General features: G+C 35.9%; 1 protein-coding gene and 2 long non-coding RNA genes across 4 annotated transcripts; 2 read left to right on the top strand and 1 right to left on the bottom strand.

Moving 5' to 3' along the window:
* Positions 1-1,886: 1,886 nt before the first annotated feature.
* On the top strand, positions 1,887-2,383 carry LOC131805441 (uncharacterized). The gene is made up of 2 exons (XR_009343686.1): positions 1,887-1,989; positions 2,050-2,383. It is a non-coding gene; the product is annotated as an uncharacterized LOC131805441 (long non-coding RNA).
* Positions 2,384-3,493: 1,110 nt separating this feature from the next.
* LOC131805387 (uncharacterized) lies at positions 3,494-4,348 on the top strand. Of its 2 annotated transcripts, none has more exons than XR_009343670.1 (3): positions 3,494-3,954; positions 4,032-4,124; positions 4,260-4,348. It is a non-coding gene; the product is annotated as an uncharacterized LOC131805387 (long non-coding RNA). The 2 variants fall into 2 exon arrangements; XR_009343669.1 differs by having other exon boundaries at positions 3,496-3,954; positions 4,056-4,124.
* On the bottom strand, positions 4,262-17,174 carry LOC101896654 (sodium-coupled monocarboxylate transporter 1). The gene is made up of 9 exons (XM_005188037.4): positions 16,930-17,174; positions 16,277-16,436; positions 16,141-16,206; positions 15,934-15,985; positions 15,730-15,797; positions 10,175-10,329; positions 9,466-10,099; positions 9,206-9,384; positions 4,262-4,590 (listed from the first exon to the last, which is right to left on the bottom strand). The coding sequence occupies exons 1-9, from the start codon at positions 17,103-17,105 to the stop codon at positions 4,335-4,337; spliced, it is 1,746 nt and encodes a 581-aa protein (XP_005188094.2). The 5' UTR covers positions 17,106-17,174; the 3' UTR covers positions 4,262-4,334.
* Between the last annotated feature and the right edge of the window lie 252 nt (positions 17,175-17,426).

Here is a 17,426-nt window from a genome sequence, read left to right on the forward strand (position 1 = left end):
GACCTAGGGCCAAAATCAAACTAAGTCCACCTTCAATTCCTTTGTTCCTCTACGAAAAAGCAAGCCAAAGACTTAAGCCAGCCAAATATGCGCTTTATGTATTCCCACCTTAACTCCGACAGAATAGGGTCTCAGGTCAGTCAACATCCTAAATAAGTTAGGATGTTAAGAAGAAAGCTGTGGTCAAACTAAAGCTTGTCCAGAAAAATGGGGAAAAATTTAGCAGATTATGAAGGTTAGGTATGGTTAGGCATATTAATATCAAATTATAAGGCGAAACAGTGGCAGAATTCGAGTGCGGCTTTATGATATGCCACAAAATATGCGAAGACTTCAAGCTGCTTATGTACCCACACCTTAAGGCATTTGTATCGGCGCATGAAAGTATATGTCGGAAAATAACCAGAATAGAAGCGGCAAAATCTCGATCCTCACCATTTTTATACCCTCCACCATACATAGAATGGAGGGTATATTAAGTTCGTCATTCCGTTTGTAACTCATCGAAATAATCATTTTAGACCCAACAAAGTATATATATTCTTGATCAGCGTAAAATTCTAAGACAATTTAGCCATATCCGTCCGTCTGTCTGTCCGTCTGTCTGTCTGTTGTAATCACGCTATCTTTCCAACGAATTGAGATAGAAGGCTAAAATTTCGCACACATGTATATTTTGCCAATAGGCAGGTTAAGTCCGTAAATGGGCCATGTAGGTCCACGTTATCATATAGCCCCCATATAACGATATCTCCCGATATTCGGTATTTTTATGATTTTAGCGACATTATTCACCGAAATTGTTTCAAATTTGGCATTTGAAGTTCGAAATGGATACTACAGCCTTTGACAGAAAATTCGGCCCGGCCGAACTTACTGTTTTTTAACTTGTTTTATCTCACCCTGTAGTTTTAAGAATTTAATGTATCACAAGTGAAATCTGTGTGTTTACGTTCTTACTGCACATTTAATGCGCTTCCATTCAAAGTCAAAATCTCCCTTAATATTTCATTTTTGGGAAATGTGTGAAATAGTGAAATATTCCGAATCAAATTTCATTATGAGCTTCCGAACAAAAAAGATGTGTAAACCTTATATATACCACACAAAAATATCATCAATAATGGTATAAAACCTATTTTTATACCCTCAGCCATGTGGCTATAGAGGGTATATATCATTTGATACAGCCAAAATGTGCTTAGTCGAAATAACGGTTTTAGACCCGAGGTCTCTTTGGACCACATCCGTTTCAGAACATTTGGAGTCGATCTAGCGATGTCCGCCCGTCCGTCCGTCCGTCTGTCTGTCTGGCTGGTGCGCACGATAACTCTCGAAGGGATTATCCGATTTGGTCCAAATTGGGTACATCGTAATATTTTTGTCAAACTTAGATCGAGTTCGGAGATGGGCAAAATCGGCTCACTCCTATATATTTTCGGCTCAAAATATATTTTTTGCACAGAAAGAGAAAAGATAATCCGATTTTGCTCTAACTTTCCAAATCCTAATATTTGCGTCAGTACTAGATCAGGTGTGAAAATGGACAATATCGGCCCACTACATCAAGTACCTTCCCCACAAATGGTCAAAATTTTGAATAATTACAATCTCATTAAATGTGATGTAAAAGTCCGATTGTCTTCAAATTTCACACATCCTAATATTTGACTTGGCACATCTGTCGCAATATTTATATCATATTTTTGGATCCGATAGGAAATGGGCATGGTACAATGAAGAGAAGGTAGGTCAACTTAGAAAAAATTGCAAGTATAGAGGTCTTCCTGTTTGGCTTGTAATGTCAGAATTAGTATCAAAACAATAAAAAATCAAACAACTTGTTGCATTGATTTTGAATAAATAATTGAAAAAACAAATAAAGATGACATATTAGGCCAAGAAAATGAAAAAATTTAAATCATATGGTAGTTCTACCCTACCTTGATATCATTGTACCATTGGTAAAATGTTCTTCGACTTTCCCAGGTACTAATGTGCATGGATCATAAGTTCATTGTAAACTTATTTTACATATCTCTCTTGCAGATCAGTTATCTACGGTCGTTGTGATGTGTGTTGTGAAATTTGGTTTTGTGACAAAATTCTGGCCGCCCGGACAAATTCAATTTTAATTGCGGCTAGTTACCCTCCAAATAAGGCATATTTGGTGCAATCACAATTTTGGCAAACTACTCAACTCGATTTGTGCGATTCACATAAAAATGCAAAGAAAGTCTTTGGAGATTATTGAATTCTATCCGGGATTCTAGGGTCTTTGTATTAGTAGAAACAGGCTATGTCTTAAAATGTGGTGTATACATTGACGCTTGTGTGTGGCTAATGGATATGGAATCCTAAATAAAATCGTACTTCGATTTCACTCCGGTCATTTATTTAAAATATTCAAGCCAAATAATGTTTATTGTTTTATGAGGACATCTGGGAGTTAGATTCACATGTCTTAAAATAATGTAAACTAAGGGTCATTTTGGTGTAGCTACGTTTCAGCTAACGTTTTAGTCGTATTTTCAGCAGAATCATGGAAAATGTTTAACATTATCCGTGCTCTGATCTCATAGAGCGTAAAAAGGCAGACTTACACCAATTTTCTCGATTATCTCTCAGTTGCCTTATCTAAATTTTCAAATCGCTCAAAAATTTCTTTATGTGCATATTTGTGGCGAATTCAAATTACAACAATTTGTTTGGCATATCAAGTTGCCACCAGCTGGCCTGATAGGGCTACCTTGTAATTCTACCATGGTTAATATATACCACACATGGTACAATAAAATCAAGGTAGGGCTATGATAACATATGACTTTAATTTTTTTATTTTCTTGGCTTAATATGTCAACTTTATTTGTCTATGTATGTGTTTTCTTTTCAATAACAAAAAAATTGTTCAGAAAATATTAAAATTCGGAGTTTTCAAAATGTTTATTTCAACGTATGCATCGACAGAATCTACAGTTTTTGTAGCGAAATGAACCTTTAGAGATATATAGAACATGATTTTGAAAAGTAATTTTGACCTTTCATTCAGTTTTCGTGGTTTTCAATTATTTATTCAAATCAATTGCAACAAGTTGTTTGATTTTTTATTGTTTTGATACTAATTCTGACACTACCAGCCAAACAGGAAGACCTCTATATTTGCAATTTTTTCAAAGTTGGCCTACCTTCTCTTCATTGTACCATGTGTGTAAACTTAATATATACCACACAAAAATATCATCAATTATGGTATAAAACCTATTTTTATATATTCGACAAGTTTAGCATTTTTCTTACATTTCACTCTCCAATAGGCAGTCTGTGTTTCCAACATGTGGCCCGTTCCAGAAATGCAAAAACGTAAAAAAATTTACTACGATAAACGATTTTCCCATCATGAAATTGAGAAAAATTGCAAAAACAGTAGATTCTTGCAGGGTCTGAAACAGAGCTATGATATGTAAGCTATTCCTAATTAAATTGGCATACCATGTCACGTCAAAAAAAAAAAAAAAATTCATAAAATTTTCATTTTGTTTTTTTTTAAACAAATCGCTAAACCTCAAAACTATTTCGAAACCTTTTCAAAATTATCAACAAATATGTTGTAAATTAAACGCTAAATACAATTTAATTTTCGAAGAACAAAATTTGATGGCCACCAAGTGAGAAATTTGAGGTATTACAAAAAAAAAAACATCTTCCGCCTTATCATGGATCCCACAGGCACCCCTTGTTGTCCGTGCTGCAATTCGCCTTGTTGCTGCTGTTGTGAGAAGTTCGTGCCGAATTATGAAATAAGAGATCGGCCGAAACGTATCCTGTTAAATAAAATCTATTGGTGTGACTGTCGTCCACCATTGGATAAACGGGAATGTGAAGTTTGCAAGAAGCGTGCAGCTAAGGCGGAGAATAATGAACAACACCAAGAATTTGAGGAAAAAGATGAAGGGGGTAATGAAGAAATTAAGAATAGTAGCTGATTTTTAATACATAATAAATTCTGAATAATTTTGCCTCACAATAAACAGTCATAACATATTCAAATATTGCAGCATTTAATCGATTACTTTAGATGGCTGATACAAAGGCGGATCAAAATGATACGAATAATTCATTACAAGGTAATATAAACAACCTATATTTTCCATTACCCTTAGGTAGGGGAAATAATGGATTATTTTTAAACCTTCTATACGCCAAACAAAATTTATTTTATTTTTTAATTTTATTTTTTAATTACTTTTATTTAATTTTAGCATTCCTTAACTTAAACAGTCTTGATATTTTCCTATTTTTATCAATGATGCAACCCATTTCTCCATTGAACTCGGCTAGCTTATCTTCATCTGCTCAGCTGATACCATGGCCAGTGTCATCTTCTCCTCTTCATCCTCCACATCCACATTGCTTCTCCTTTTAATAAATCTCCTTATGAACGGTGGGAAAAGTTGGCAATTCATAGCCGAAGGATTGTTACGACCAAAAATAAATGTTGACAACTGGGCAACCACAATGGAAACGAGACAACCAAAGGCGGCATAAAAGAAAAATGACATTTGATAAATGTACTGGGCAAAGGTTTTGGAACTGGAAATTAAAATAAAAAAGTAAAAAACAATTAAGAACATTTCATAGATTAAGAATATAGACAATGAATATTACACTGGGCAACACCAAATGAGAAAATGAGAATGGGAAAAGTTCAGTAGACTATCGGTGTTTTGAAAGTTTACAACGAAAAATAGACGAAATAGAGGGAGCAAGTAACACACCCATTTCACATTTTTATTTTAGATTTTTTGGATCAAGATTCCTTGGGATCCGTAGACTTAAGGTATATTGTACCTTGTAAAATTATAGATAAAAACCAGTAAAGAAAGTCTTAAAGTCGGGCGAGGCCGACTTTATGATACCCTACATCACTTTGCTAATTTAGTAGAGCTGCGCATAACAATTAAAAGTTTTTGTGGGAGAATTCAATCATACACGCTATGATTATAATTAGAATTTAAAGTTCAAAGGGCTAAATATGCCGGAGCATTTGTATCTTTTAAATTCGGACTTGCCCATTTGGCGAACAATTAATTTGAAATCAAATAAAGATATATATGGGAGCTAATAAAGATATTTCTGAGCTGTATTTCACATATTTCCCTGAATATTGATGTTACGGAGTGCATATTACGGCTGTGGGTAACAAATATGGCAAATCAGATGAACAGTAGCTTCTAGACTCAATTCGGTCGTAAGTGCCAAATTTCATCCAATTTGGACAAATATTAGACGTTTGGTGCACAATCAAAAGTAATTCGGACGAAGATATATATGGGAGATATATCCAAATCTGAACCTACCTCGATAAAATTTATCAAAGTTATTTTTCTGATCTGTATTTGATATATTTCCCCAAATATAGTTGTTACAGAGTGCATATTACGGCTGCGGAGGACAAAAATAACAAGTCGGATGAAAAATATATATGGAAGCTACCGCTATATCTGAACCGATTTCTATCAAATTTGGCATACTTATTTTCAGGCCTTATTTGATTGTATGTGCGAAATTCCGTACTATTCGGGCTGATATTATACGTTTGGTGCACAATAAAAGGCAAATCGGACTAAGAGCCAAACAAATGTTGTTTGAAAAATTTCATCTCAATCGGATAATAAAGGTCGCATTTTGTTCACAAGAGTACAAGGACAGACGGACGGACTGACATGCATAAATCAACTCAGAAAGTGATTCTATGCAGATCATCAAAAGGAACTATGGGTCTATCTCGTTTCCTTTTGCCTGTTACAAACAAATGCACAAAGACATAATACCCTGAACACCTTGTGGCGTAGGGTATAAAGAATCAATCGGTTCTGCCGACAAACGTATTCCCTCAGCCATTGTTCGATTATTTAAACATACTTTGACTTCTGTTATGATTATTTAAACACTTGCCCCTCTATGAAGTGGGTTCCTTTATGAGTGAGGTACCAGAAGGGGTTCACAGATATATATCATCTTCACAACAGATCTCGTGTTAGCAAAAATGTTTGTATGTGTGAAATTAAAAGAGTTTTGAATGCATATTTCGCTTTCTTTAAGCATTTTGTTTTTCAAAATCTTGATCCTATGTGGGGCAGGCTTAAAAGAAATGGTCCGAACTCTACCATCTTTATAACAGATCTCAGGTGGATGGAAATAGTGAGATGTGCCAAGTCTGAATGGAATCGGATGTTAATTTCGCGTTTTATGAGCTTCATGGATATTCAAAATGTTGACCCTTTGTAGGTGAGGTACCAGAAGAAGAGGAATGATATATCCCGTATTCACAACAGATCTTGTGTTAGTAGAAATAAAGAAATATGTGAAATATAAAGAAAACGTGATGCTTATTTCGTATTTTATAAATGTTTTGGTTATTCAAAACTTTGACCCTTTGTGGGGGAGGTGCCAGATGGAATGGTCCGATCTCTACCACCTTTATAACAAATCCTGTGTTGATAGAAATACTCAGGTGTGTCAAGTCTTAATGGAATCGGATGTTTATTTTGCGTTTTATTAAAAATTTTGAAGCTTTGTGGGGGAGGTACATGATAGAGAGGACCGATATTGTCCATTTTCGCACCTGACCTAGCACTGACGCAAATATTTGGATTTGTAAACTTGGAGCAAAATCGGATTATCGTTCCTCTTTCTGTGTAGTAAATTATTTCCTTTGAAAATATTGACATTTTGTGGGCGAGGTAACAGAAGGAGTGAACCGATATTGCCCATCTCCGAACTCGATCTAAGTTTGACAAAAATATAACGATGTACCAAGTTTGGACCAAATCGGATACTCCCTTCGAGACGGAAGGACATGGCTAGATCGACTGCAAATGTCATGTAACGGATGTGGTCCAAAGAGACCTAGGGTCTAAAGCCGTTATTTCGACTAGTACGTTTTGGCCGTATCAAGTGATTGGTCTGTTCCAGAACTGCAAGAATGTAAAAGTTTTTACAATGAACACCGATTTTCCCTTTATGATATTGAAAAAATAGCAAAACTATGAGATTTTTGCAGGTTCTGGAACTGCCCTGATATATACCCTTTTTAGCTACGATAACTGATTTTCCCTTTATGAAATCGGAAAAAAATACAAAACTAGTAGATTCTTACAGTTTCTGCAACGGAGCATTAATGTTGGCATCATGGTAGAATTAAGAAGGTATCTCCAAGCAATCATTTGTTTAATTTTTTTATACCCTGCACCATATAGTGGAAGGGTATTATGCCTTTGAAGGAAGCGAGATAGACCCATTGATACTTTTGAGGATTTTCATAGAATCACTTTATGAGTCGATTTATGCATGTCAGTCTCCGTCCGTCTGTCCACGTATTTTTGTGAACGAAATGCAGGTCGCATTTATTATCTGATTGAGATATTTGTGTGGCCCAAGGATGAACCCTATTGAAACCGGAGAGAATCGGTTCATATTAAGATGAAGCTCCCATATATATCTTCAACCGAATTCGGGTTAATTGTGAACCAAATGGACAATATCAATCGAAATGACCTGAAATTCGGCACACCCGATCGGATTCAGTCTAGAAGCAAGTAAATCAAATTTGGTTCAGATATAGCTATAGCTCCCATATATACATATGTTTCATCCGATTTGGGCGATCAATCCCTAACCTGCGTAATATGCACTTCAAAGAAGAATGATATTTGGTACCGAACATCAGATACTGCTCCAAAATACCTCTGTCAAATTTTATTGAAATCGGTTCAGATTTGGATATAGCTTCCATATATATTTTTATCCGACTTGAGGTTTACTTGTACACCAAATAGCTAATATCAGCCCAGATGGACTGAATTTTGGCACTTCCGACGGAATTCAGCCCAGAAGCAAGTACTTCAAATATCGGTGAAAATCGGTGCATATATGCATAGAGCTCCAATATATATGTGTCATCAATTTGGTTTTAAGGTCCCTCACATGCATAATACGCACTACACAACAATAATATTTGATTCCCGACATCAGATACAGCACGAAAATACCTCTGCCAAATTGTATAGAGATCGGTTTAGATTTTTATATACCTTCAATATAAATCTTCATCCGATCAGCCCAAATTGGATAGATTTTTATACCCTCCACCATTCTATGGAGGGTACATTAGCTTTTGTAACTCCTCGAAATATTCATAATAGACCCTACAAAGTATATATATTCTGGATCAACGTAAAATTCGAAGACGATCTAGCGATGCCTGTCGTATGTCTGTTGTAATCTTTCGAATGAATTAAGACAGGATGCTACAATTTTGAATACATTTACCAGTAAGCAGGTTAAGTTGGTAAGTGGGCCATGTCGGTCCCCCTTTTCTTATAGCCGCCATATAACGGTACCTCCCGATATTCGATATTTTAATGATTTTAGCGACATTATTCACTGAAACTATTTCAAACTTCGTTTTGGAAGATATTAATGGGTACTACAACCTATGGCAAAAAATTTCATGTGCAGATCCATGTCTTCGTAAAGCCCCCATATTACGGTACCTCCCTATATTCGATATTTTAATGATTTTAGCGACATTATTCACTGGAACTGTTTCAAATTTCGTATTTGCAGTTCGTAATGGATGCTGCCGCATATTACAAAAACATTCGTATGGTCCCCATATACCGGTTTTCAATTAAGTGGAAGTTTCCGGATTTTTTTTTAATTCCAAGTTCTTTCCAAACGGTGGAGGGTATTAAATGTACGGCCCGGCCGAAATTAGCTTCTTTTTTACTTGTTTTATATTCAACCAAATTTGTCCAGCAATGTAATTCGGAACTAGAGGCACAAAGACCTCCCTCAAATTTATTGTAAATCGATTCAGAGTTGGATATAGTTCTCAAATTGTAACTGCTCTAAAGCCATGATATGCATTCACAAAAAAAAGTTTCATGGTTGGTATGACCACTTCGCAAAAATTTCCAATATATACCTCTTTTGTTACGGGAACTCTACTAAACAGGTGTAGGATATCATATAGTCGACGACGCCCGACGAAGCTTTCCTTACAGGTTTCTTGTCGAAAAAGTAAATTTAAAGTCAGCTTAGACATACCTTTAACATGGTGCCCAAACTAACCCACAGCTTATGGCTCCCTATCAGGCCCTTTGGTATAAAGAACTTGCTCCCCAAAAATCCACTTCCTTACCTGGCATCATGAATGGTGGAATTGGCTGGTGTCATTTGTGGCTCAAAATCATAGGAACATCCTTCCGTTGAAAAGGGTTTCTCAGGATAAACCAACTCTTTCGAGGCCAAGGCCATTTGGCATTTAACACATATCCAGGTCATGGTAACAAATGATACCACACAACCACTTATGGCACTCTACAAAAAATCCACAAAAAAAATATTTAAATCAAATTTTGAAAATAATTTCAAAAACATTTTTAATAATATTTTTGTCACCTTCGAATTAATCCAGGGCATTAGCAGACCCATTAAAAACAAACTCAACAATGGGCCGCCAGTAACCGAAGTCAATGTGGTATTCAATTGTAACACCGCATGACCCATAAACTCGATCACCAAAACCAAGGCCACGCTTAGCAGACCAATTGCCACCACCGTGGAACGCATTATCCAAGCCGTTTGCCTTTCACTCAAAGGTGTCTTTACAAATGGCTTTATATAATCCTCCAAGCAAACGGCAGCCAATGAATTCAAAACCGTCGACATGGAACTGAGCGCCGCACTAAAAACTGCCGCCACAAAGAGACCAGCCATTCCGGGTAAAAATCTCAAGGTTTCCATTATCATCAACGGGACCATTTGATCCTTGTTTTTGGCCAATTTTGTGCTCAACGGATCACAGTCATGATAATTGGCAAACATCACAAGACCATTATACATGGTCAGGATATTGATGATAACAATTCCCAGGGTAAAGTAAACACAGGCTACCTTGGCATCCTTCAGTGATGGCAGCGAAAGATAACGTTGTACAATATGCTGGCTGGCACAATTCACCTGGGTATACCAGAGAGTGGAACCGAATAATATCGAAAACATGGAGATGCGTACCGTGGGATCCAGGGTAAGTCTGAAATAAAATTTATAAAAAAAAATAAAATTAATTAAAAGGAAGTTTTATAAACTTTTGAGGGATTAGTCATACTCAGGAATTTCAATTCTTCCCGTAGCCGAATTACGTTCCCACACCACTCCAAAGCCGCCCACATCTATTGTCCCCTTGACAATCACAAAGATAATGGCACCCACCATAATAACCGTTTGTATGACATCTGTCCAAATGACTGCTTTTAGACCACCCTGAAATTGAAGAAAATGCAGAAAAAGAAAGAAGGTAAAAAATACGGAGAGGTAGAGCAAAGTAAATTAAAAGCAGACATTTTGAGGATCCAGGGGTAATGGTATGAAATTTAGAACATAAACGTGAACGTGAAAAAAAATTTATGTCTCACATTGAGAGCTGGAGACACGGATTTTTCAAGGAGGTACAAACGCTGATTTTTCGAGGACACACTTTTTGGACTACAAACCTCGATTTTTTAGGATATTTGAAACCCATTTGGAATACACACATTCAGACGTATAAATTCAAAATTTTTAGAATTTTTAATGAACCCACCTTCATGTGGACCACAGTCCTTTGGTAACGATAATTGGAGGACATTTTTTGAGAAAACACATTCCGAGTCATAAACGTAGATTTCTTGACGATATTGAGAGGACCTACTTCAGGCCCACTTACCTGGATGTTAAAGGATTTTTCTCATGTTTAGAGCTACAAACGGGTGTTTTTTAATGGATAACTGGAAGGAATCTGCAAACGAGGATTTTTTAAGCATAGTTGGAGGACTATTTAAGTAAACACATTCAGAGCTATGAGCTTCGATTTCTAAGATATTTTGAGCAACACACTCTCAAATGTGGATTTTCCAGGATATTTTGAGGAAATTTAAAAATCTATTTTAGAATTTTTTAGATATCCCACTTCATGACCACAAATGTGGATTATTTAAAGATTTTTGGAAAATGAGAGCTTTAAACATATGTCTTTAAGAATATTGAAAGGCCCTTAAATGGCCATAAACGTGAATTTTTGAACCAAGTCTAAAGTCTCTGAGTCATGGTTCTTCTCTTCTTCTCTGATAACTGATACTCAAGACCACATCCTTTGAGGAATGCTACCAATTAGCACTCTCCCTCGACGAAATATACTTAAAACACCTAAAAGTTGATTTTCTAAAAAATATCTGATTCAATTTTTAGAAATTATTCTTAAATTCACTTCATTCGAGGGAGGTTATAAAGGCGTTCCCTTCCTTTAAAAAGTAAAATGTTTTAAAAAGGTTACTAAAAAGATCTTGCTTTCTTTAGAGAATGAGTACTACACACCTGCTTTCCTTAAATGTAGGACACCATAAAATTTTTCTTTTTATACCCTAGACCTGGTTTGTCTTTGTACATTGGTTTGTAACATGGAAAAGGAAGCGAGGTAGACTCACAGTTATCTCCACACAGATAATATTCATAGAATCACTTTCTGAGTCGATTTATGTATTGCAGTCCGTCTATCCGTCCGTCCGTCCGTAATGCAGATCACATTTATTATCCGATTGAGATGAAATTTTCTATAAATCAATTGCTTGGTACAAGGACGAAGCCTATTGAAATTGGTGAGAGTCTGTTCAAATTTAGATATAGCTCAAAGTATATCTTCAAACAATTTCGGGTTAATTGTTCACCAAATGGCCAATATCAGTCCAAATGACCTGAAATTCGGCACACCCAACCGAATTCAGTTTAGAAGCAAGTAAATCAAATATGGTTCAGATATACCCATAGCTCCCATATATATTTTTCATCCGATTTGGGGGTTCAAATCCCTCACCTGCGTAATATGCACTACAGAGAAGAATGGTATTTGGTACCGGACATCAGAAAAGACCTCTGTCAAATTTTATTGAAATCGGTTTAGTTTAGAATATAGACACATGCGATCGAATTCAGTATAGAAGCAAGTACTTCAAGTTTGGTGAAAAGCGGTTCAGATATAGCTATAGCTCTCATATATATGTATTATTCGATACACTCTGCAACAATGATCTTTGCTACCAGATATCAGATACAGCTCAGAAATAAGTGTTTCATAGATGGTTCAAGATTTGTTCAAACTTAGATATAGCTCCCATATATATTTTCAACCGATTTCGAGTTAATTGTTCACCAAATGGCCAATATATGTCCAAATTGACTGCATTTTGGCACTTCCGACGGAATTCAGCCTAAAAACAAGTTCTTCAAATTATTAGTGAAAATCAGTTCAGATATAGCGATAGATCCCATATATATGTTTTATCCGATTTGGTGTTAAATTCCCTCACATGCGTAATATGCACTCCACAGCAAAAGCAACTTTGGTACCAGATATCAGATACAGCTCAGAGATACGTGTTTAATATTTTGTCAAGATCGGTTCAAATTTGGATATAGCTACCATATACCTTTATCAAATTTCAGATTTCTTGTGTGCCAAATGGCTAACATCAGCCCAAATCGACTGAATGTTGGCACTTCCGACGGAGTTCAGCCTTTCTTTGGACCAAATCCGATTTAGGACATTTGGAGTCGATCTAGCGATGTCCGGCCGTCCGTCTGTCTGTCTGACTGGCTGGTGAGCACAATAACTCTCGAAGGAAGTATCCCATTTGTTCCAAACTTGGTACATTGTAATATTATAATAAAACAGATCGAGTTCGGAGATGGGCTACATCGGTCTACTCCTTCTGTCCATCTCTCCACGAAAGGTCAACATTTTCAAATAAATATTTTAGAGCACAGAAAGAAAAAGGATAACCCGATTTTGCTCCAACTTTACAAATCCTAATATTTCCATCAATGCTAGGCGAGGTCTGAAAATGGACAATATCGGTCTACTCCATCAAGTATCTCCCCTACAAAAGGTCAACATTTTGAATAAGTATAACCCCTATATCTTCAAATTACACACATCACAATAATTTTATAAAAACAAGGTCTGGTGTGAAGATGGAATATATCGATCCACTCTTTCTGCTACCTCCCCCACAAAGAGTCAAAGTTTTGAAAACGCGAAATTAACATCCGATTCCATTCAGACTTGGCACATTTCAATTTTTCTATCTGTTATAAAAATGGTAGAGGTCGGACCATTCTGAACCATCGGAGGTACCAGAACTCCTCCACAATGGATATAAAATCTGAAATAAGCTTTCGGTTATTTTCATACTTCACACATTAAAATATTTTTATTAACCCAAGGTCCGGTGTAAAATGGGATATATCGGTTCACTCCGTCAGGTACCTGCTACACAAAGGGTCAAAATTTTAAATATCCGTGAAGATCATAAAACGCGAAACTCCTTCTGGTACCTCCACAGCAAAGGGGCAAAATTTTGAATATTAATGAAGCTCATAAAACACAAAGTTTACATTCGATTCCATTCAGACTTGGCGCATCTCAATATTTCCACCAACTCAAGGTCTGTTTTAAAGATGGTAGAAATCGGACCATTTTTTCTGGTATCTCCCACAAAGGTTCAAAGTTGTGATTAACCAAAACGATTATAAAACAAGCATCTAGTTCCCAGTACATCTCAATATTTCCATCAACACAAGATCTGTTATAAAGGTGGTAGAGATTGGACTATTTCTCCTGGTACCTCCACCACATAGGGTTCAAGATTTTGAGAAACAAACCGCTCAAAGAAGGTGAAATAAGCATCCCACTCTCTTCAAATTTCACACCCACAAACGTTTTCACTAATACAAGATCTGTTGTAAAGATAATATATATCTGCGAACCGCTTCTGGCACCTCATCCACAAAGGGTCACAATTTTCAATACCTTTATCTGCCTCAACTTTCGGAACATTTGGTATAGCTAAATATTTCTCTCAACCAGAAGCCTGGAATTTATGATTTCGCATAATATTGGATAAAACTTCTCGATTTTCTTGTAATTTTGCCCATACCGATATTTTTATCTGCAGTATATGAAGGATGAAAATGGAATATTTCGGTCGATTATATCTGGTACCTCACGCATATTTTAACATTTTCTAAAAATTATCACATATCTCATATAAATTGAAGGAAGTAACCAATATAGACCAAACTTGGCACGTCGCAATATTTATGTCATATTTATCTAGGTCCTAGGTTCCAATAGCCCCCACATAACGGTATCTCCCAATATTCGGTATTTTGATGACTTTCGCGACATTATTTACCGGAATTACTTCAAATTTCGTATTTGAATATCGTTATGGCCTGTGACAAAAATGGCATTTACAGGTTCTCTTCTTCGTATAAGCACCAGTATTTTGCAGTATTTTTCAACGGATTTTTATACCCTACACCACAAGGTGGTCAGGGTATTATGTTTTTGTGAATTTGTTTGTAACAGCCAAAGGAAACGAGATATACCCATAGTTCCTATAGATCTACACAGAATCACATTCTGAGTCGACTTATGCATGTCCGTCCGTCTGTCCATGTATTTTTGTGAACTACAACAACAGTTCGCATTTATTACCCGATCCAGATGAAATTTTGCACAAATCATTTGTTTGGCCCAGGGACGAACCCTATTGAAATTGGAGATAATCGGTAAAAATTTAGATATAGCTCCCATATATATCTTCGTCCGATTTGCCTTTTACTGTACACCAAACCTGTAACACAGCACGAATAGTATAAAATTTCGCACATACAACCAAATTAGGCCTGAAATCGGTTCAGATATAGCTATAGCTCCCACATATATTGTTCATCCGATTGGTTATTTTTGTCCTTCGCAGCCGTAATATGCACTCTGTAACAACAATATTTGGGGAAATATATCAAATGCATATCAGAAATACCTTTGCTAAATTTTATCGAGATCGGTTCGGATTTGGATATATCTCCCATATATAACTCCGTCCGATTTACCTTTTATTGTGCACCAAACGTCTAATATTTGTCCAAATGGGATGGAATTTAGCACTTACGACTGAATTGAGTCTAGAAGCTAGTATGTCAAATTTGGTGAAGAACGGTTTAGATATAGCAATAGCTCCCATATATACTGTTCATCCGATTTGTTATATTTGTTACCCACAGCTGTAATATGAACTCCGTAACGACGATATTCAGGAAAATACATCAAATACAGCTCAGAAATATCTTTGCCAAATTTTATCGAGATCCGTTCCGATTTGGATATAGCTCCCATATATATCAAATGGGTAATACAAGTCCGAATAGAAAAGATACCAATGCGTCGGCATATTTAGTCCTTTGAGTTTTAAATTACAATTATAATCATAGCGTGTAAGATTGAATTCTCCCATAAAAACTTGTAATTGTTATGTGGAGCTCTACTAAGTTAGCAAAGTGGTGTAGGGTATCATAAAGTCGGCCCGCCCGACTTTAAAACTTTCTTTACGGTTTTTTTTTTTTTTTTTTTTTTGAAAATGTGCATATTTCTTCCAAAAAGGGAGGGCATTAAAAGTTCGATCCGAGAGAAGGTACACTTTTTTCAAAAATTATGGTTATTATTTGCTATCCCCAAATATACATCTCTCTCTCCCTCTCTCTCTCTCTCTCTCTCGATTTCGTAATTCACACTATCCCCACTTCTCTTTTCCCCGAGAATTGTACAATTTACGTTTCAAAACTTACCACACATGTATAAAATATGCAGACCAAGCATACTACCGGCGTTATAATATGGACATTGACTCCAGTTACTAAAATGAAGAACAGAATTATGGAATCTATAGGGAGCTAAATATTTAAGAATTTTCCAAAAGTCATGGGTATATATTTCAAACAAGTGAATAAAGACAAAATTCCAAAATCGATAAGCCAGAAATGTTATATTACCTTGGTTGAAAGCCAATGCTGGAACATAAATGACCATAGGTAACCATGCAACCTAAACAGATATATGAAGATATGTGAACCCAAAAAGAGCATCAACATCATGGAAATAGAAAAAGATTGATTGGCATGGTTTTGTAAAAAAATCCAAAAAAGACAAAAGAAAAATGTGGAAAGAGGAAGAATTTGCTACTCCAAGTCGATACTTACCATACCCAATGAAAATAGAATTGAACCGAACAAACGCATTCCTTTGCCGAAACGCATTTCAAAGTACTGAAAAAAGCATTCAAAGGAAAAATAGTTTTGAAGAAAATCTCGAATTGAAAAAAAAAAATACATTTACCTCATAGGTGGAAGTCAATTGAAGATTACAGAGGACTGGCAAGAAGACAAACCATGAAATAAGGCCAGCTAAGGCCATTGCAATCACAATAAAGGCATATTGTGTACCATAAACATAGATTTCGGTTGAGGTACCCAAGAGGGCTATGCCCGAAACAAAACTGGAACGAGAATGTAAAACTGTTTACTACGCTAACCGACTTTTCCTTTATGATATCGAAAAAATTGCAAAAGATTCCAGGTGGTTCTTAACAGATCATATGTGTAGAGTTTTTTTCGAATGAATCTTGAGCTTAATGTAACATACTTTTAGGCGCTACCTAACGTTTTAAAGCTACTGAAAATAAATATATTTAAAACTTGATTATATAGTTTCTTTTAAGTTTAAAAGTTATCGAAAGCTCTGAAAAGTATGCTATGAAAATACACATATTAGTTTGAAAATATCATTTAAAATGTGGATCTAACTTGATGTGAAACTAGCCTTAAATAGAATTGTTTTATCAAACCTTGGCTAATTGATAATCAAGCCTTGCCTGGTTTATTAAGATCTCTGTGAGGATGTATTATGACTTGTGATGACTTGAAATACACAAGGACTTCTCTTATTTTCTGATAGATTAAAATGAAACTTCTTATGTCCTCAATACTAACCTGGCTATCAGTGACATCGAAACCGGAAAAACCTTCATTCTTCGACCACCGACCAAATAATCCAAGGCCTCTGAGTCTCGGGGCTGTTCATCGCCAACATTCCATTGGCCTCTGTTTTTCTGTTTCTTTTCGATGAAACCAAAATAGAATCCAATGGCGGAACAAATAATTAACATCAGGACAAAAACACAATAATCAACGATGCCGAAGTGGCGTAGGGAAGAAGTTATATCGGCTACATTTTGTTTTGCAGACGAGGAAGAGGGTAGTAAGGTGATGGCACTGGCCATAGTGCTTGTCGGCAATTTATGATTTGTTCACAAAAAATTTCATAGGATTTACTGATGGCGGGAATTTAATTTTAATTTGACTGTCTTCTGTAAAGGGAAGTAAATGTTTTATGTAAACACAAATTCGGCTGAATTGCCTATTGAACTTTTTAATTATTTTTTTGTAATTCATTATTTATTTATAGTTTAATTTATTTCTTTATTTAT

This window comes from Musca domestica, unplaced genomic scaffold, assembly GCF_030504385.1.
Source record: "Musca domestica strain aabys unplaced genomic scaffold, Musca_domestica.polishedcontigs.V.1.1 55, whole genome shotgun sequence".
Taxonomy (NCBI): Eukaryota; Metazoa; Arthropoda; class Insecta; order Diptera; family Muscidae; genus Musca; species Musca domestica.